The sequence below is a fragment of the Vitis riparia genome, chromosome 4, assembly GCF_004353265.1.
Source record: "Vitis riparia cultivar Riparia Gloire de Montpellier isolate 1030 chromosome 4, EGFV_Vit.rip_1.0, whole genome shotgun sequence".
Lineage (NCBI taxonomy): Eukaryota > Viridiplantae > Streptophyta > Magnoliopsida > Vitales > Vitaceae > Vitis > Vitis riparia.
In genome coordinates, this window is record NC_048434.1 from 19,891,241 (window position 1) to 19,912,214 (window position 20,974).

Consider the following 20,974-nt stretch of genomic DNA (forward strand, 5'->3'; position numbering starts at 1 on the left):
CTGATTTGCTTATTTGTTTTAATCAAATTGCCTTGAGAGTTGCATGTTATGTTGCTTCTGTGTTTGCATCAATGGGACATGCTTTTGCAGGTGTGAGGAACACATGCGGAAGGAGAATGAATTAAAACAAACGGTAGGTGAATTATTGTTTGTTGCCCATGGCTTCAAATTTTAGGGCATTAATATTTGAGTATCAATACCTAATAGTAAGTGATGTTTGTTTGTTGGTATGAATAGATATCAGAATTAGAGAGGAAGTTGGAGGAGGCCAAGAAGAAGTGTGCTCAACTTTCTTCACACCTGGAAATTAGAAGGAAGCAAAGGATTTTGAAGTCAACTGAAAAGATTTAATAGAACTATCTTGTAAAGCACTCAGGGACCAGAATGACACCTAACAAATTAAGGTCTCTAATAGTTGTTACTTTGGTGTGAGGGGATTAGGTCAACAATTGGCCTTATTGCTTTTTTCCTCAAAATTTTGAAGGGAATTGTATATTGGTTTTAGTCCTTTTTTTGTGGTGTACAGAACTAGCTACAAATTAGCTACGTTGTTTCAAATGTGGTTTATAGAAATAGAAATTATTGTCTTTTATGCTCCATGGGATTGCCTCAATATCAAAGTTTTGAGCCAAAATTGTAACAATCAAACAAACCCTCCATACCAGGGTCGGGGATCAAGGTTGATACCATTTGAAACAACTCACACTCAATCATGTAGATATTATCCGTTTTGGATCCAAATAGACTCTCACAACTTCAAAACACGTTTATAAGGTTAAGAAAAACCTATAGTGTCATAAACTTTCTCCTCTATCTGATATGAGATATCACAAAACTAATCATCTTTTCGAAATAAATGTCACCTCTAGTACCTTTTGAAAACTTATATTCAAAGAAGTCTTGTTATTGTCGCATCATTTTTGTGAAAGCAAGGTTTGGTTAATCTCGGTTTTAATAATAACAAAATAAGGTTTGAAATTAATTATTATATTTCAAGTGTGATTAGGTAAAAAGATTCCTAAAAGTGGCAATCACAAAGACAAAATCAAGTCAAAGTCAAAGAAAAATCAATAAAAAGAAGTAGACCTTAAAGGAAATTGTTTTTCAAGGTTTCATATGATCTCTTTATAAGGTTGTTGGTGCACTAGGTTTTTTTATGCATTATATTCTTTATTTATGCACCAAAATCATCCAAATTTTATTTTGTTTTAAATCTTTTAAAATTTGATGATTTTATGTTTTCAATTAAAACCTTGTGTCAAATGTTTTCTAATTTTGTTTAAAAGGTTTTAAGTTGAAAATGATGGTTGTTGATCCAAAATTGGTTCAACCGGTTGAATCGGATGAGGAATCGATTAACCTGTTAAGCTCAATCGGTTGAATGGTACAAGAACCTTATATTTTTTTCTGGAATGCTTGTTCAATTGGTCAAGGTTCAACCTCAATCGTTCGAGGTCCGGTCCAAGGGCAATCGAGGTCCAATGGTCACCTATCAAACATTAAATGTTAACAGCTAGTTAATCAATCAAATCAGAGCTCGACCGAACGAACCCCCAACGACTAGTTTGGTTTTTTTTTCCTCTATAAAAATGCTCAAATCTTCATTGTTTTAAGAGCTTAATTTTTCTAAACATTTCTTGAATATATTTAAGCCTTGGCAGAGTTTTTTTTTTAGTACACCATTTGTTCTAAAACTTGCATATCATTAGCGCATTATTCAATCCTAGTTTTCTTGTATCATTTGAGCCTTAAAGTTTTATAATCGGATTTTGTGAGATTATTTATTATCTTTATTTGTAAATCTTTGAGATGAAGAATCTAAGTGTGAGGTATTACTTAAGGATTCTCAAGTGTGGGATATCACTTGAAGGGTTATTCAAGAGTGTGGTATCTCTTGAAGATTATAAAGGGTGTTTGGAGTCAAAAGTCCAAAAGGGTGGATTGGAACCATAATCCAATTGTATTGCTTAAAGACTTGGTTTGGAAACCTTGAATTAGTGAAACCTCAAACTTGGGATTGAAGCTAGAGGAAAATGGATGTAAGTCGGGTTGCACTGAACCACTATAAAAATCTTGTGTTTACATTCTCGCTTCCCTACTCTTTTACTTTAAATGCAATTGTCTTTATATTGTTTTATTATATATTTGCATATAATTGTCTCTTGTATTCATATAATTTAAATTTGCAACAAGAGATCATCACTCTATTCACCCTCCCCTCCTTTAGAGTGATTTACCTTAGGTTGGTTTAACTTAATTTTTCTAATAATTAGTATCAGAGTTAGGCCTCTTGTTTAAAATTTAACCGTCTAAGAGGTAATAACTAATCCATCAAGCTCATCTCATATTGAATATTTTGAAACCAATAGACCTTCATTTTTTACGGAAACCGATTATTCCTATTGGAAAACAAAAATAACTTGGTTTTTAAAATCTATTAATCTTAATTGATGGGATGTCATTGAAGATGGTCCTCACATTCGTTCAAAATTAGAAAATTGAGTGATGGTTCCAAAACCTAAGCAAGAATGGGATGAACTTGATAAAAAGAAAATTCAATTAAATGTCAAAGTCATTTATATTTTACATTGTGTTATTGATAGAAATGAATTTAATCATGTTTGGTAATGTAAGTCGGCTAAGGAAATTTGGAGACTATTAGAAATCACTCATGAGGGAACCAATCAAGTTAAAGAGTCTAGAATCAACATCCTTGTGCATGATTATGAATTATTTTCTATGAAGAATTTTGAATCTATTATAGAGATGTTTTCTAGGTTCATGGTAATTGTGAATGAACTTGAAACTTTGGGAAAGACCTACATCGAAGTAGAGAAAGTCATGAAGATCTTAAAGCCTCTACCAAATAAATGGAGAAAAAAAAAGTAACGGTTATTCAAAAAGCAAAGGATGTCACCAAACTCCCACTTGAAGAACTCATTGGGTCACTTATGACTCATGAGATAAAATTGAACAATCATCAAAGAGTTGAAGAAAATAAGAAAAATATAACATTTAAGACCTCAACAAATGATGATGAAAATGAAGAGAGTGAAAATGAAGACCTTGATCTCATCACCAAGAAATTCATGAAGTCCATCAAGCTTGAGAAAATCAAAGAAATAAGAAAATCTCATTCAAGAGAAGAATTTTCAAGTGCCAAAAAGAATAAGAAAGTCATGGTGGCAACATGGAGTGAAAGTGAAAGTGATGAAGACTTCATGGAAGAAGAATGCACAAATGAGGATGTCAATATGTGCTTCATGGCTTTAAAGGAACATGATGAGGTAAATTCCAACTCTAACTATGATGAGTTTTAAGATGTACTTCAAGAATTATATTTTGATCTTGAAAATCTTGGGTTAAAAAATGTTTATCTCAAGAAAAATATTTATTGTCTTCAAAATGAGCTCAATGAGCTTGAGGAAAAATTTGAAAATATTGAAAAGACAAAAATCTCTTTTGAAAAGAAAAATGGAGAGTTGAAAAAGAAAAATGATGGTTAATATCCTCTTTACAAAAGTTTTCAAATGGTCAAAAAACTTTTGATATGATTTGGCAAGTCAAAAGTGCATTTTTGATAAAAATGGGCTAGGTTACAAGTCTTTCAAAAATAAAAAATATTTTAAGAATTATTTTGTAAAGGAAACCTCTAGTTTTTCACCTTAAAATTTTATAATCTTTGTGAAAGAGGAGGTCACATTAGTGATAATTATCCTTTAAGAAAAACCTCTCATGTTCTTCAAAACTCTAAATTATTTTGAATTCCAAAAGGAGAAAAAGTTAATCCTCTAATACCCAAAAAGATATAGGTACCAAAGGTTACTTAATTTGTTTTGTAGGAATCCATGTAAGAAGAAGAAGGATATGCTTACATTGAAAAGAATGCATTGATAATATTGGTAATGATATCCCTTTTAAAACTTAATTTGCAAATATCATTTTATCATTTTGCTAACACTTGGTATAATTTTTGTTAATAATATAACATTTGATATCACATTGATAAAATTGATATAATTGTTAAACCAAGGTTTGAATTAAAATAGAAGGTTTTTTTTTTAATATATCTAGGTAAAATTGAATGATCATATGCTTGTATACTCTAATAGTATTATTCAATGCATTCATATATGCTTGTATCTTTTTAAATGCATATGTTCTCTTATATATCTGTCCAAATCATGCTTTAAATTGGAATGCTCCAAGGTTGAACAATCTTTTATTTGAAAAATGTTCTTAAATGAAAAATGGGGAGATTCATTTCCATGAAAAATTGTATTATGCTTATTGTTTATTTTTAACTTTTGATATCATGTGATTTTCTTTATATGCTTTATTGAAACTTTTTGTTGATGACAAAAATGGGGAGAAGTAACAGTAGATTGCTAACTTGGGAAGAAATGTTAGTATTATTTTAGCAATCCTATCCATATTGATGCTATGTGTAATTGCATGCATTATTTTTAATACTAATATCTTGTCAATTATTAAATTACTCTTTATGTTATTTATGTTTGATTATATCATTTTAACAGCACTTAATATACTCCTTGAAGTTTCTAAACTTGAATTTTTATTTTTATAAAAAATTAAAAAAAGTATATATTAAGGGAAAGTTTTTTAGCAACCTTAGTTTTGTCATCATAACAAATGGGGAGATTGTGAAACCAATGTTTGGTTAATCTCGATTTTGATGATAACAAAATAAGGTTTGAAACTAATGATTATATTTCAAGTGTGATTAGGCAAGAAGATTTCCAAAAGTGGCAAACACAAAGACAAAATCAAGCTAAAACTAAAGGAAAATCAATAAGAAGAAGACCTCAAAGAAAAGTGTTTTTCAAGACCTAAGCTTCATAGGGTCTCTTTGTAAAGTTGTTGGTGCACTAAGTTTTTTATGCATTATATTCTTTATTTATGCACCAAAATCATCCAAAAGTTATTTTATTTTAAATATTTTAAAATTTGATAATTTCATATTTTCAACTAAAACCTTGTTTCAAATGTTTTCCAATTTTGTTTAAAAGGTTTTAAGTTGAAAATGATGGTTGTTAAGCCAAAAATGGTTCAACTGGTTGAACCGGTTGAATGTTACTAGAACTTTTTTTTTTCTTTCTAGAATGCTTGTTCAACCAGTCAAAGTTCAACCTCAATCGGTCGAGGTCCGGTCAAAGGGTGATCGAGGTTCAACGATCACCTGCCAAACATTAAATATTAATGGCTAGTCAATCAGTCAAATCGGAGCTTGACCAAACGAACCCCCAACGACTAGTTTGGTTTTTATTCTCTATAAGAAGGCTCAAATCTTCATTGTTTTAAGAGCTTAATCTTTCTAAACATTTCTTGAATATATTTAAGTATTGAGAGAGTGTTTTTTAGTGCACTATTATTCTAAAACTTGCATATCATTAGTGTACCATTCAATCATAGATTTCTTATATCATTTGAACCTTAAAGTTTTGTACTAGGATTTTATAAGATTATTTCTTATCTTCATTTGTAAATCTTTGAAAGGAAGAATCTAAGTGTGAGGTATCACTTAGGGATTCTCCAGTGTGGGGTATCATTTAGAAGGGTTATTCAAGAATGAAGTATCTCTTGAAGATTATAAAGGACACTTGGAGCCCAAAGTCCAAAATGGCAAATTAAAACCATAATCTAATTATATTACTTGAAGACTTGATTAAGAAACCTTGAATTAGTGAAACCTTAAGCTTGGGATTGAAACTACAGAAGAGTGGATATAGATCGAGTTGTGCCAAACCACTATAAAAATTTTGTATTTGCATTTTCTCTTTTCTACTATTTTATTTTATATGCAATTGTATTTATATTATTTTATTATATATTTGCATATAATTGTCTCTTGCATTTACATAAATTAAATTGGTAAAAAGATATCATCACCCTATTCATCCCCCCTCCTCCTTCTAGAGTAATTACCTTACGTTTGATTAACATGATTTTTTTTTTTTTAACAATTTTCACGTTTTTTTTTTAATTAAGTTGAAACTACTTTAAAATATTTGAAACTATATTTTCAAAATGTGGTTTCAACCTTTTCTATGTCATTGATCATAAAGGACTAGATTGGCATAAGTTGAACATAGATTTGATATTTTTTTTACCAAAAAAAATAAAGGACCATTTTGGCTATATATATCTATATATATATATATATATATATATATATATATATATATATATATATATAGATAGATAGATAGATAGATAATAAGAATAAAATAATTAGAGTAAGTTAAAAGTGTATAATATATAAATAATAAATAAATTTAAAGTTATTTCAAGTTTTTATTTTGATATTTGTAAATTAAATCATAGAAAAGATAAATAAGTATAATATTTAATTATTAAGAAAATATAAAAATGAAAAAAAAATTATTTTTTAACTTTGCCATATTTCAATACTTATATATTTTTATGTCATTAGTTATTATCGTTTTCTTTTAATTGTATGATTTTCATATTTAAAATGAAGGTGAAAATAAATTTTAAAGGTTTACTCAATTCAATTAATTTGATATATTTATCAACATAAGACTCAATTAACCAATTTTTTAGCCAAAATATAGGAAAATAAGCTTGAATTACATAATATTGGGTAGACTTTGGGCAAATAATTGGACTTTAATTGACTCTATTCCATTCAATCGATCTTAATTATACCCCTATTCAAAGGTTAGTAATTATTAGTTGACGGCTTGGGTAATGTTTATTTTTTAATTGAATAAAAAAAATATATACATATATGTATATTTAGTTTTTTCTATTTAATTAAAACGTAAGTAATTAATATCTATCAACATAACTAAAATAATCAGTTAAAATCAACATATTACTTTTAGGTAAATAAAAAAAAGTTAAATATTTTAATTTTTTTTATTCAACTAAAAAATAAATAATATCCTAGTTAATATTAAAAATATATAATATGATATTTTCCTGTGATTATAATTTATAACATATGGGTATGACTAAAGTCTAAAAGCAAGTGAAAATTAACCAGGCCCTGAGTTTGAAGGACAGAGCTAGAGTTACAAAGGCAGTGCCAGAATCTACGATTTAGGACAAGTAAGAGACGTGGTGGCAGTAAGTTAGGGTTAGGGAGCTAATCTCCACAGCACAAGAGTCTAATCTTGAGTGCTGAACACAGTGAATGGTTTGGGGCTTTGAGTTGTGGACTGTGGAGAGGCGATCGATCAAAAATGAGGAAACGAGATTTGGCAATTCTCATGCTCTCAGCTTTCGCCATCTTCTTCTCTCTTCAGGTCTCTCCCTTTCTCTGTTTATTCTATTCTATCTAATCATTTCACAAACCCTAGACTTCTTTGTTATGATTTATATCTTTTCTATGAATTTGATGATGATGACGATGATTGTATGATTGGCAGCACGAGGGTGACTTTTCCTTTAAAGAGGCGTGGTTCCATCTTTCCGACGAATACCCTATCAAATACGAAGCCGAGCGTCTCCCTCCTCCCCTTGTCGCCGATCTTAATGGCGACGGAAAGAAGGAGGTTCTTGTCGCCACTCACGACGCCAAAATTCAGGTCAATTTCTACTAATCAACACTTGATTTCGCTCTTATGCTTTTATTAATAATTCTTTTTTAAGTTTTTGAGTAGAGTCATCAGTCATGGTGGTTGTGTTAGGTTTTGGAGCCCCACGCCAGGCGTGTGGATGAAGGGTTCAGCGAAGCTCGTGTGCTGGCAGAGATTTCTTTGTTGCCTGACAAGATCCGTATTTCATCTGGGAGACGAGCTGTGGCCATGGCCACGGGTGTTGTTGATAGGCATTATAAACAGGGTCAACCACAAAAGCAGGTTCTGGTTGTTGTTACCTCCGGTTGGTCTGTAATGTGTTTCGATCACAACCTCAACAAGCTATGGGAAGCAAATCTACAGGTGCCCTATTCATTGGTTACAATTTTACTTGTTTATGCCTTTTCATGGATGATATTGTATTGCCGGGTAGTGTATCTTATGTCCTCATCCATTGCCTCGTCTTCAATAGGAGGATTTTCCACATAATGCTCACCATAGGGAGATAGCAATCTCAATAAGCAATTATACCCTGAAGCATGGCGATGCAGGATTGGTAATTGTTGGGGGGAGGATGGAAATGCTACCACATGTATGTTCTCTTTCTTAGTATCTTTTATTGCCATTTGGGTGATAGATATATGATATCCTAATAAGATTGTAAAACAATTGTTCCTTGAAATTCGTGTGGAAAATTTGCATATCTCTAAACAATGTGCAAAAAATGTCCAGTCCCTTGTAAATGCAGATATATATATTTTTTACTGTTTCAGATTTACATGGATCCTTTTGAAGTCATTGGGATGGCAGAGAAAAATGCAGAGCAGCATAGAGGAAGTGCGAATGAAAAAGAGGTACGAATATTTTGTGGCTTGTTCACATTACAGTTTGTTGCCTTTCCATTATAATTGGTATGTACAAATTGATACACTATTATGATTAATTTTCTTATGTACTTCTGAGGAGGTTGTGTCAAATTGCCATATCAACTTGATCAGAGATTAAGAGATTTCTTATCTATGGATAGGTAACAATGTCTTATAAACTTGATATTTTTTTGGCATGCAAAATGGGCATGATAGTATCTTATACTGCATTAAGCTTTTAAAAATATAGACCCCACATCTTCCAAACTAAAGGTCAAAAGCTGACAGAGTAATTCTAGAACAGAGCTCTAGTATCAATTCTTGTCTTGCCAAAGGTATGCCTTGGAGTTTTTAGAATTTCAGGTCCAAGGGAAGAGGCTCAATTGTCTTTATAACTTTTTTTTTGCCTATTATTATTATTATTGTTATTTTTGTTTGAATGAGTAATGTTTTTGGTTTAACTTTATGAAGATCATGCAACCAGATAATTGGTTGAGGCTGTTCACTCTTGAAGGTGGACAAATGAATATGGATGGAATATATATATATATATATTGTAATGTAATGTTGACTAAATTTAACTCAGACGACATCTCATTGTAAAAATTCTTAACTGTTCTATTGAACTTCATAGGTGAGTGAAGCCTTAAAGGTTATTCCTTCACTGTGTGGAAAATAATGTTATTTTCTCTCTTCCATTATTAGCGCATTTGTTGCCTTTAATCTATTGGCCTCAGTTCTATATCTTTTTTTTTCTCCTCCTGTTCGAGGGGCTAAATAGGCCTCATCCATTCAGATGCACAAACTTCAAGAAAACAGTGCTAACAAGTTTATTAAATATACTATTATATGTTTAAGCAGTGGACCACTTGACTATGTATATTTGTGTTCTGTGCAGGCCTCTGAGAATGCTGGAACTGTGGATTTGCGACACTTTGCATTTTATGCATTTGCAGGCCGATCTGGTGCAGTTAGATGGATGAGAAAGAACGAGGTTGTCCCACTTGCTCTGTTTTTTGAAAAACCTTCTCCATGACATTTCTTGTACCACCTCTTGATAAAAGTATCCTAGTTTAGTATCAATTGCTTTTCTATATAAACTGTTATGTTTTGAATTAAAACTCCTTTAATTCATTCTATAAAGATTAGGCATTCATGTACATGTTTGTTAATAGTTACAACAAATTCTTGACAGCCCTTTTGTTAAAAATATCATAAGAAATGTATTTTTGCCAATCCAAACTATGCTGATGCTAGAGATCCAACTAACTTATCAATGGGATAGTATGATTCTTTACCTTTTATCCTTTTTAGACTTTCAGATCCTGATCCCATCTAGAAAATCTATGCTATTTGCATTAGAAAAATAGGTCCTTTCAATAGTTTACAAAGATGCTCATGCATCTTTAAGCTATAATAGATGAAACAAACTTGCATTAAATCTGGGGGATGCTTGAGAAATTCTAATTTTCTTGGGGTAAAATGTTGTCGGAATTTATCTTGTTGTGTGTGTAATACATGACAGTGATGTTCACTGTCATGTTGTATAGAATATTTTTTAAAAAGAATTTGTGAGATTGTGACCTTATTTGGTAATTGTTTTCGAAAACAGTTTTTTGTTCTTTGAAAAAAAAAAAAAAAAAAGGAAAACACATTTGACAAGTAGAATCCAGAAGATGGTTTTCCATTCTTAAAAATAAAAAAATATAGTATTTTCAAAAAACATCTTTTAGTTGTTTTAATTTATTTTTTGAGGGCTATTTTAAAAAATAAATTTTCAAATATAAAGAATGATTAAAAATAAAAGCTACATGTAAAAGTTATTTCTAAAATATTTAAAAATAAAGAATGATTTTAAATATTTTAGGTTCCCAAATAGACTTTTGTTCGAGAAAACATTAGAGAACGGTTTTAAAAAATTATTATCAAAAATTGTTTTTGTGAACTGTTTTTAAAAACACTTTCCAAACGAAACCTATATTTCTTGATTAGCATCAAACGAGTAGGTGTTGCAGGTGATTTTCCTCTGAGATGTCTACTCCTTTTCTAGTCACAAACCTCTTGTTTTGGTGTTTTAGAATATTCAAAAATAAAATACTACATATAAAAGTTATTTCTAAAATATTTAAAAATAAAGAATGATTTAAACCATTTTAGGTTCCCAAATAGACTTTTGTTCTAAAAAACATTAGAGAATGATTTTAAAAAATTATTATCAAAAATTGTTTTTTTGAACTGTTTTTAAAAACCCTTTCCAAGCGGAACCTATATTTCTTGATTAGCATCAAATGAGTAGGTGTTGCAGGTGATTTTCCTTTGAGATGTCAACTCCTTTTCTAGTCACTAACCCCATTGTTTTGGTGTTTCAGAATATTCAAACGCTTTCATCTGATGCATCACAGCTAATTCCACAGCATAACTATAAGCTTGATGCTCATGCTTTGAACACTCGTCATCCTGGAGAGGTATGTTTTCAAGCATTTTAAATATGCTGAATGCTCTAAATATAGTGATTAAAAAGTATCCTATATTTGCATGTTTTTCCATGTTGGACATCTTGTAAGAATGTTGCATGTGACACCAATGTGTGCTATACATAGTCTGCGTCTAGTAGAACTCTCTAAAGAACTTGGTGAACATCTGATGATCTAAAGGATTGAAAGTTCATGCTAGAAGCAGTTACACATGTTTTCCATGGGGGTGCCTATTAAGTGTTCCTTGTTAAGATGCCTATCAACTTTGTGGAAAGATCTTGTGGTAATGGAGAAGTTATTATTATGTAATTGGGGACGAGGATGCTAAGTGATCTGGAAATATAGATGCTACAGAAGATGGATGATGGATTGAACTTTTATCTGCTTATACTTGTGTGCATTTGAAAGTTTGCATCTCTATGTGGTCTCCTGTCAGAAACCACTAAGAAATTATGCTCAAAGATTTAGAATTAGAGTGGCACAAATCCCAATGGCTAGCAAACTTTGAAAGATCCTTGCCTTGATGATTTTAGGAAGGTTCTTAGATGCAAATTTTGAATGGGTAAATGTTTTGGTTTTTGGATGGATGGAACTAAAATTATGCTTCTTAGATTTTTCATATCACTAGAGTAGGAATGCTAACAACAACATATTTTTGGTCAAATTCCTCTTTTCATCCTTGACGAAGGGAGATAGAGAATCTTTCCTGGTGAGTGTAGTTGGGTGCCCTTGAAGGTTGGTTTCATTGCATGGAAAGCAACATGGGGCAAAATACTAACTCTTGAATAGGTCAAAAAGAAGGGAGGAGAGAAGAAAGGGGAGGGTGGGGTTGTGCTTTGCTGAATAGGTGTTATTTGGGTACCCTTGAAGGTTGGTTTCATTGCATGGAAAGCAACATGGGGCAAAATACTAACTCTTGATTAGCTCAAAAAGAAGGGAGGAGAGAAGAAAGGGGAGAGTGGGGTTGTGCTTTGCTGAATAGGTGTTATTTGTGCAAAAGTGAAGAAGAAACGACTGATCGCTTGCTTCTCTGCTGTTTCAGAGCAAGTATGTTGTGGTAGTTGATGCGTTCTCTCTTTGGAGTGGCTTGGGTGATGCATTCTCTGGTTAGAAAGAATTTTTTGGGTTGGCATGGACCTTTCGTGAATCGTGGGGAAGAAAAGGAAAAAAGCTTGGACACCTACATCCTTGTGCTTGTTTTGGACTCTTTGGAAATAAAGGAACAAAAGGGCTTTTAATGATGTTGAACTGTTAGACCAAGTGATTAAATTTGAATTTATGTATTCTTTTGTGAATTTGGTTAGAGTGTATATAGAGGACCACTTAATGAATTTGATAGATTTTGTAGATTAGCTGAGCATCAAGTAAGGAAAGGGGCTTTTTGTTTATCTCCTTCTCGCCTAGTTTAGTCATCCTTTCTATATATTGTGTATACAGTGGTGCACCTCCTTTTAGGCATTTTAATATATTTACTCATTTGCCTTCCAAAAAATCACTAGAGTAGGAATTATTGTTGGTCCTTTGGAAGGATCTGTTTTGGAAATAGACCATTGAATGTGTCTCAATTTTCAATCTGCCAGACATTCTGCACTCAAGTTCATTGGTGTTTTTGGAAATAAGATAGCATGACACAAATAATGAGTTTTTAAGTCAATTCCTTTTATGAGATATTGATGGGATTCTTCAAGGAAAGGTTGGTGATGGAGACAAGAACCTTCCTCTACTGCTGGCAATCTTCACCGCCTTCATGGTGATTTAATTGTATATATCCTTGTAACTGCTTATGTATGACATGGAGGCAATATGTTTTATTGGTTTTGCATTTAGTTAAATGGCTAATGTTCCTTTATTTATCATGGTACTCTCTGTACATTTTATAAAATTCATCATTTTTCTTTGGACTGTGCTTATTTGAAGTAATGGTATCTTTCTACAGAATTTCTCATTGAAAATGTTGAATTCAGTTTGAATGTAGGGAATTTAGAGAATCAATCCTTGGAGTTATGCCACATCACTGGGTAAGACAGAAGTATAAAGTAAACCGAACTTATTCTGTGCCTTTTTTAAACTATTTTTTCTAGATGATACCAGTAATTCATGATGTAATCATCTTTAAATCAGGATAGGAGAGAAGATACTTTGCTTAAGTTGGCACACTTCAGGCGGCACAAGAGGAAAACATTGAAGAAGACTCAAGGGAAAAGTACAAATTATCCTTTCCACAAGCCTGAGGAAAACCATCCTCCTGGAAAGGATGATACAAAAAAAATCTCTAACCTGATAGGAAAAGCTGCCAAGTATGCTAGTTCAGCAAAATCCAAGAAGGTAAAGTTCCAAACAACGTTGCAGTTTAATATGAAAGCTTTTTTTCTTTCTTTCTTTCTTTCTTTCTTTCTTTTTTTAATGGGTGAAAACTGTTAAAATCTGCACATTGAAGGATGATGGCTGGTGGTTGGTAAATATGTGCTACTTTATTATTTCTACTATATTGACATCAATTGAATTCAAAGTGTGCTACTAATATCTAATTGAGACAAGTTTACTCTTCTTATTGGAATGTTGTTGAACTTTAATATGAATTCAAGTTCATTAACTAATGATGTGGAATAAATCTATTAAGGTTAGTGGGAGTTTAAGGAGTTCCATAGCCATTTAATCAAATGGGGAGTGGACATTGCACATGGTTTTGGCTCAAGTCTTGAGTACTATCATTCCTGAATTAAAAAACTAAATGATGGAAGTTAAATAAGGTTTCTCAACTGGTTTTATGATATAATAGTTGTTAATGTGCTTGATATAAATTGGTGGCTCACTATCTAATAGCTTAAGCTTTTGGGAATATTGATAGCTTAACAGAGTATCAAAGCATTATTTAGTGGGAAGTTACAAGTTTGAAACTCATCGCATGTTTATTTGTCCTAATTTTATTTAGTCTACATGCAAGCCTAAAGAAGATTGCATGTGAGGCAGGGTGTTAGACTAAAATCCAAATGAGCTTGATATGCATTATTAGCCCATTACCTAATAACTTCTAGAAAATTGGTAGCTTAATTATTGTATTAGTAAGAATATCAATAACCACTTTCTTGCACTGGTGAGTTTTATCTTGCATAAACCATGTCATAACCTGTTTTACTTTCTTGATGTAGCCGTTGCCTTATGTTCCTACCATAACAAACTACACTCAACTCTGGTGGGTTCCTAATGTTGTTGTGGCTCATCAAAGGGAAGGAATAGAAGCTGTTCACTTGCCCACTGGTCGCACTATCTGTAAGGTGAATATCAATCCCAAACTTCATCTTCTAGTTTTAGTTCTATGTAGATAAAATAATACAGGATTTGAGATGATTGATAATCATGGTGTTTCTAATGTGATTTCTTTATCTGTCAAAATTCAAGATAATGTTTCTAATGCTGATGGAAAGAACTATAACAAGAAGAAATGGTCCAACCTTCTTAAATTAGAATTAGTTTGAACTTTATATTAACAAAACCTTCTGCAACCTTAAAGAGAAACTAAACATCTAATGTGGATCCTGGCTTATCAATCTTTTACAAGCTACTATTGATGCTTGTATCTGAATTATTTCAACTATGATATCATGGGGTGTAATCAATGTGGTCTTGGAAGAATACTTGGATATCCCTCTCATCTGAGGTGTTTGTAGGCACCTTACTACTAATATTTTTTTTTTTTTGGTTCCCGTCTTACAATTGCCATGCTGGGAAAAATCTTCTGTTTAAGCATATAGGCATTTCAAAGTTTTTTAATCTTCATATGGAGTGTGCAAGAGCAATTCCTAGCATTTAGTTCAAGGTGTTCTGGATTCAGTTATCCATTTTGTAACAAGCTGTGGCCATGTATTCATGTGTTACATGTAAGAGACTGATTAACTTTTTTTAATATTTAAACATGTGCGGTGAGTTTTTTGTTGGGGGCAAGTTACAAATCTGGAATTTCTTAGTGGGATTACCAAAAAAGTTCATTCACTCAAATATTAGAATCTGTCTCGGTAATGTTAGCAAACAAGTAAGCAGTTGAACTTGTGCATGCACATGGTTTTTCCCCCTTTAAGTGAAACATTGTATGTTCCCAAATATTTATGATATTTGAGAATTTGCCTTGATTTCTGCGCTTCCACTCTTTTTCACATTAATATCCTAGATCTGCACCTTTCTATTTATGTGCTTTTGTTTACTTTTGTTACTCTCTGGCTACTTTATATAATCATATTTGTCATATTTATTTATTTGTCCCTAATGAACTTGAGTTGTGATCTGAAATTCAATGATCCCTCCAGCTTCATCTTCAAGAAGGTGGTCTCCATGCTGATATTAACGGAGATGGGGTTCTAGATCATGTCCAGGTGCACTTTTTTACTTTGTACCTTCATTTCACTCCTTGCCTTGTTTTCTATTGGAGTAAAATACCAATATGAAACTACAATTGCATTGTTGGGTTTTGAAAGTAAATTTCTTCCAAAATAGTGTACATTTCCTCATTTTTCTGTTGGAGTCATTTTTTCAATGGCACAGTTGACCTACATGGCATGCTGTGCCACTGTAGTTTGGATGTTTGTTGCCATTTCTATAAATTAGCTCTGATGGATCTTATATGTAATGTGTTCTGACTGTGACTAGTGATCATGATAAGTGATAATTGCATAGGATATGTTTCCATTGCCATGGTTGATATGTGAATCTCCAACCTAATACCTGGCTGGTTTGCTTGTTAATATATGTAACATCTCTGCAAAGAACCCAACTACATGGACAAATTCATGACACTGTTTTTAAAAGCACAAGGAATAACTGCCACCATTTTTTACTTTGATCCAGCAACCCAGGTTCAAATACCAACTTTTTTCAAGTGTATCTTTTTATCTCCATCTAGATGGTAGCTAGAAAATTGGTGAAAATTTATCTACTTAATGGTTAAACAATGCAATGGAAATTCTTCCCTTTTCTGTAGGTGGTTGGTGGAAATGGTGCTGAACAAACTATTGTAAGTGGATCCATGGAAGTGCTGCGACCCTGTTGGGCTGTTGCAACCTCTGGTGTACCAGTGCGAGAACAACTTTTCAATGCTTCTATATGTCATCATTCCCCCTTTAACTTGTTCCAACATGGAGAGTTTTCCAGAAGTTTCAGTCGAACTCCAGATTTAGGTTCTCTGGAGGTTGCCACACCCATTCTCATTCCGAGGAATGATGGTCATAGACATCGTAAGGGAAGCCATGGTGACATTATCTTCTTAACAAACAGAGGGGAGGTATACTATTAATCTGAACCTAACTGAGTTTTATATATTAGCTATCTTTTGTTTCCAAGTCAAATTGGCATTTCTGTTTATGGAATAATACCATGTGTGTGTGTGCATGCATGTTTGTGTGTAAAAATCCTTCAATTATCTTATGCTTGCATTTCTGAGTGCTGTTCAAACACTCCAATGGAATGATTCCCTACACATGCGATGGTATGGCTGCATTTTGGAACAATGACTGAACTTGCAAACAGCTGCATTTGGAGTCATGTCCAAACACTCAATAGGGCAAACACTCCAATGGAATGATGTCCTATACACGCATTCAGACTGCCGCATGTAGGAACATAAGCTGGAGACACTATTTGCTTGACTAAGATTCTTCCCATTTTAGGCTATAGGGTACATGTTACTGTGTACTTTGTGCTGAAGATAGGAAATTACTTCTTTCAGGTAACATCATACTCCCCTGGCTTGCATGGTCATGATGCCATTTGGCAATGGCAGCTCTTGACGGGTGCTACATGGTCAAACCTTCCATCACCATCTGGGATGATGGAAAGTATGGTGGTTCCCACCCTGAAGGCTTTCTCATTGCGTGCGCATGATAATCGAGAACTGATCCTTGCAGCAGGAGATCAAGAAGCCATAATGATGTCTCCAGGAGGAAGCCTATTGACATCGGTTGAGCTTCCTGCAGCACCAACACATGCCTTGATCTGTGAGGATTTCTCAAATGATGGTCTCACCGACCTTATTCTTGTAACCTCCAATGGGGTGTATGGCTTTGTCCAAACCAGGCAACCAGGTGCCCTCTTCTTTAGCACCCTGGTGGGTTGCCTTATAGTTGTGATGGGAGTCATATTTGTTACCCAATATCTAAATTCCATGAAGGGGAAACCTCGTGCTTCATCGGGTCCCAGATAAAAAGCAATGGTTATATAACAGAAGACTGACCAGCCTGACAGAGAAGCAAGCCAGTTCCGCATTAGGTTATTGGGAAGTCATCCTACAGTTGAAGAATGACATCAGAGGAGATCTCTAAGCTCATGGTCATGGAGGTGTTCATGGGCTATTGGGACTGGAACAACATTTACCATTAAAAGAGTTTTTGCTTGTAAAATATTTAAAATTAATTCTCTGGGAGGACGACATAGAACAGAGTCCCTGAAAGCTTTTGGAAGATTTTGGGATCATTACTTAAATAGATATGAGTTTCTTTTTTGTTGTTGGCAACTTGGCATAGCCTTTTCTTTTTCACATATTACATTTGATATGTTTTTTATTTACAGTTCAAAACTGATCATGGCAGAAGCTTTTGAAGTGATTGATGCTGTTGTATAGTGACAGCGTTGGCTGGCATCAATATTGTAGCCCTGGATAAAGTGTACGTTCTCATTTCTGTCTCTATTTCTTCCAACAAAGGGAGAATCCACAGGTCGTGTACCAAAACTGAACAGAGAGGCTGGGGTGTCTCAGCGGATCGTTTTTAGTTTATAATTCATATTTTAATGAGAGCATGGGCAGGCGGTCTGTGCCCAAGGTTTTTAATTTCCTTATCTGGGTTATAGGCTGGCCTAGCGTTTTGTAGGATAAAACAAAGACTACGGGAAAGTTCCTAGTATTGGGGGGTCCGCAGTCATTTTTGATGTTCCTGACTTTGGAATCGCGTGTTCGTTGGCGTTACAGAAAGCCCATACAAGAAAAAAAAAAAAAGTGTCATTGTTAGTTGCTTTCAGGCCTTTCAAATCAAGATGCCTGTTTTTTGTCTTGTTTGATTTTGTTATTCTCTTTTTGAATATTTTAATATTCATTTTATTGGAATTCACAGAAATACATTTGTACTCCTTAATCTAAAGAGAGTTTTTTTTTTGGTTTGGCTGATAGACCCTGACATGCAATGTAGCTTGTTACAAAATTGAGGACATATTTTAGAAAAGGAAAAGTGTGTTTTTGAGTCCTAATTTAGGAATACATGCGAAATGATAACCCCTCATTTTATATTTTAATTCAAAAATATTTATTAAAAGATATAGGTAATATCTCTTTATTTGATTTGGTGCTTCCTTCATAAAATTTGAATTATTTTTCAACTCAAAAGTTGCTCGTCTAGCCGAGCTCCTGCAGGAGCTCAAGGGAGGCTACCCATTTGTGATTCAACCCCTGGTAAAACTCAACAGCCAAGCTGTAACGGTCATGATGCATAGGGTTCAAACAAGGGTCGTCGGGTGGGACCTTGTAAGGTTAAGGGCATAGGACATGAGACAGATTAAAGTAATGATCTCTTGACTTAGGACTATGTAAGCAAGCAGTAGAAACCGTGGCCGGCCCGCCGTCCTACAGTATTCATAACGCTTACTCGCCTTGCCTTGTCCTGTTCTACATTTGCCACTCTTTCACGGATGTAACAAATCGCGTCTGAATTGTGCATTGGTTTCCCAACTTCAAGATAAGTGCTGCCCTTGCTTATCAAGCTTCACCTGGCGGGGTTTTTGTTACTAAATATCTCTTCTAAATGGCCACTACAGCTGCAGTCTTGACAGTCGGCCTTTCTTGTAAGATTTTCTCTTGTTATTTTTGGCTTTTGCTTTGTTATCCAATGTCTTTTGCAAGATATATCATGTATGTATATATGGAGGTCCTTAGATTTCAAATTCCCTTCTTGAACCTACAGTATTCGTTATCTCAATTGTTGGACTTTGCTGGAGAAGTTTCCAAGACTGGGTTAGAAGAAGTCTAGTCAGTCCGGATGGGTTTTTGACACTAACGATGGACAGATTCCTTAGTGATATTGAGAAGGAGAAGCCCACCAGATTTTCCTTTCAGCAGCTTAAACAAGCAACCAATAACTTCAGCAACTTGCTGGGATCGGGTGGTTTTGGGGCAGTTTACAAAGGGCTATTTGCTGATGGGACTGCAGTGGCAGTCAAGGTTCTAAGTGGGAGCTCTGACAGGAGAATTGAGGAACAGTTCATGGCGGAAGTGAGTACCATTGGTAGGGTTCATCATTTCAATCTGGTTCAGCTCTATGGGTTCTGCTATGAGAGAGACTTGAGAGCTCTGGTGTACGAGTTCATGGACAATGGCTCGCTTGACAACCTCTTGTTTCTGGAGAACTCCATGTTAGAATCCGAGAAGCTTCATGAGATTGCTGTTGGGACAGCCAAAGCAATAGCATATTTGCATGAAGAATGCCAACAGAGAATAATCCACTATGACATAAAACCAGGAAACATTCTCTTGGACTCCAAATTCACCCCTAAAGTAGCTGACTTTGGCTTGGCCAAGCTTTGCAACAGGGACAACACCCATATAACCTTGACAGGAGGGAGGGGAACTCCAGGTTATGCTGCACCCGAACTTTGGATGCCCCTCCCTATCACCCATAAATGTGACGTTTACAGCTATGGGATGCTTTTGTTTGAAATCGTGGGTAGGAGAAGAAACCTTAATGTGAATGCTAAAGAGGGCCACGAATGGTTCCCAAAATGGGTTTGGGATAAAGTAGAGAGTGGAGAGATGGGAGATCTAATGGCTGCATATGGGATTGAGGAGAAGAACAGATCCAAGGTAGATAAGATGGTAAAGGTAGCTCTATGGTGTGTTCAGCATAGCCCAGAAGCAAGGCCTTTGATGAGCATGGTGGTGAAAATGTTGGAAGGAGCTGTAGATATTCCCACACCTTTAAACCCATTTCAGTACTTCACAGGGGTTTCTTGTTCCGGGCTCCTCGCGTGTAGCACTGAGGTAGCCACTGGCTTTAAGTCAGGTTCCTCCCAGAATACAATAGAAAAAGAATCCACGTATATGCAACCCTTTCACGTGGAGGTATGAAATCAGTACATACTACAGGCCCAAAGACAAGTACATGATGTAGAGAAAATATAGTAATAATTTTGGGGCATTTACATGTTTGATAAAATAAATCGTCATCTAAGATCCTAGATCAAATACATTGTCTTTGAAGGCCGGATGACATGCAACATCATCCTGGCAAGAAGCCAGGGTTCCCATATTTACAGCTGATTTTTCACTTTGAAGATCCGTGCAATCTTTTCACATCAGGTGGCTTCTCTCTGTTGGGCTCTTCTCGTATTTGCTTACAACTGTTATCCAACCTGCGCCCTTTCCATTTGTCATCCGTAATTTATATTGGATCTTTTTTCTTACACTAGAGTGAAGATAGACCTAGGGTCATCACCTGATGAATTTCAGTAAGAACATCAAATACTCACAAAAAAAAAAAAGGTGGGGGGTGGGTTTTAATTTATAATTAAATGTGCTTTAATGGAGCTAGGGCTTTTAATTGATGTATTGTTCGGTTGGGTGGTTCAATCGTCGTTTTGAACAGTTCAATGCCGATTTGACCACAAAACGGTTTATTGAAATGGATCGAAACAAAAAGTTCACCGGTTAACGGTTCGATTGGTTGGACCAATCGATTTGATCCGATTTTTAAAACAATACTCAAACACCTCCTAGTGTTTCCAAATCATCTGCATTGACTATATGGCAAAATCAAACCCAAGTACTAAAACCTTACTAGCAAAAAATGAAAGAATTAGTGTAAGCAATATTTATCATAATCAACATCCCTTCAACATTGTCACTATAGGTACAAGTGTCCCAACGCAGGGGTTGTTATCCACTATCTCATATAAGTTTATGTCCCCTCTTGTCATGTAAAGATATATATGGGTTAATCACCACATACCACCCCATATGTGGTTGAATCACCAAAAATGGTCTCCACTACATAATGGTCAAATGTAAAAGTATGTTATTCTTGTATAAGGAAACTTTCCA

At 34.2% G+C, this 20,974-nt stretch overlaps 3 protein-coding genes across 3 annotated transcripts in view; all 3 read left to right on the plus strand.

Annotated features, from left to right (window-relative positions):
* LOC117912719 (protein MICRORCHIDIA 2-like) overlaps nucleotides 1-599 on the plus strand; it is a 37,031-nt gene extending 36,432 nt beyond the window's left edge. Inside the window, exons 17-18 of the mRNA XM_034827411.1 lie at nucleotides 91-133; nucleotides 238-599. Of these exons, the coding sequence (XP_034683302.1) occupies nucleotides 91-133; nucleotides 238-351 (157 nt within the window). The 3' untranslated portion in view covers nucleotides 352-599. The remainder of the gene's footprint in view (nucleotides 1-90; nucleotides 134-237) is intronic.
* A 6,438-nt stretch (nucleotides 600-7,037) lies between these two features.
* On the plus strand, nucleotides 7,038-17,497 carry LOC117912818. The gene is made up of 13 exons (XM_034827551.1): nucleotides 7,038-7,292; nucleotides 7,416-7,574; nucleotides 7,677-7,928; nucleotides 8,038-8,157; nucleotides 8,339-8,419; nucleotides 9,330-9,425; nucleotides 10,801-10,896; nucleotides 12,870-12,923; nucleotides 13,027-13,230; nucleotides 14,055-14,180; nucleotides 15,207-15,272; nucleotides 15,878-16,177; nucleotides 16,622-17,497. Exons 1-13 carry the CDS (start codon nucleotides 7,230-7,232, stop codon nucleotides 17,093-17,095), a joined length of 2,091 nt encoding a protein of 696 aa, XP_034683442.1. The 5' UTR covers nucleotides 7,038-7,229; the 3' UTR covers nucleotides 17,096-17,497.
* Nucleotides 17,498-18,889: 1,392 nt separating this feature from the next.
* On the plus strand, nucleotides 18,890-20,002 carry LOC117913304 (rust resistance kinase Lr10-like). Its single transcript, XM_034828250.1, has one exon. It carries the CDS (start codon nucleotides 18,938-18,940, stop codon nucleotides 20,000-20,002), a length of 1,065 nt encoding a protein of 354 aa, XP_034684141.1. The 5' UTR covers nucleotides 18,890-18,937.
* Nucleotides 20,003-20,974: the final 972 nt, after the last annotated feature.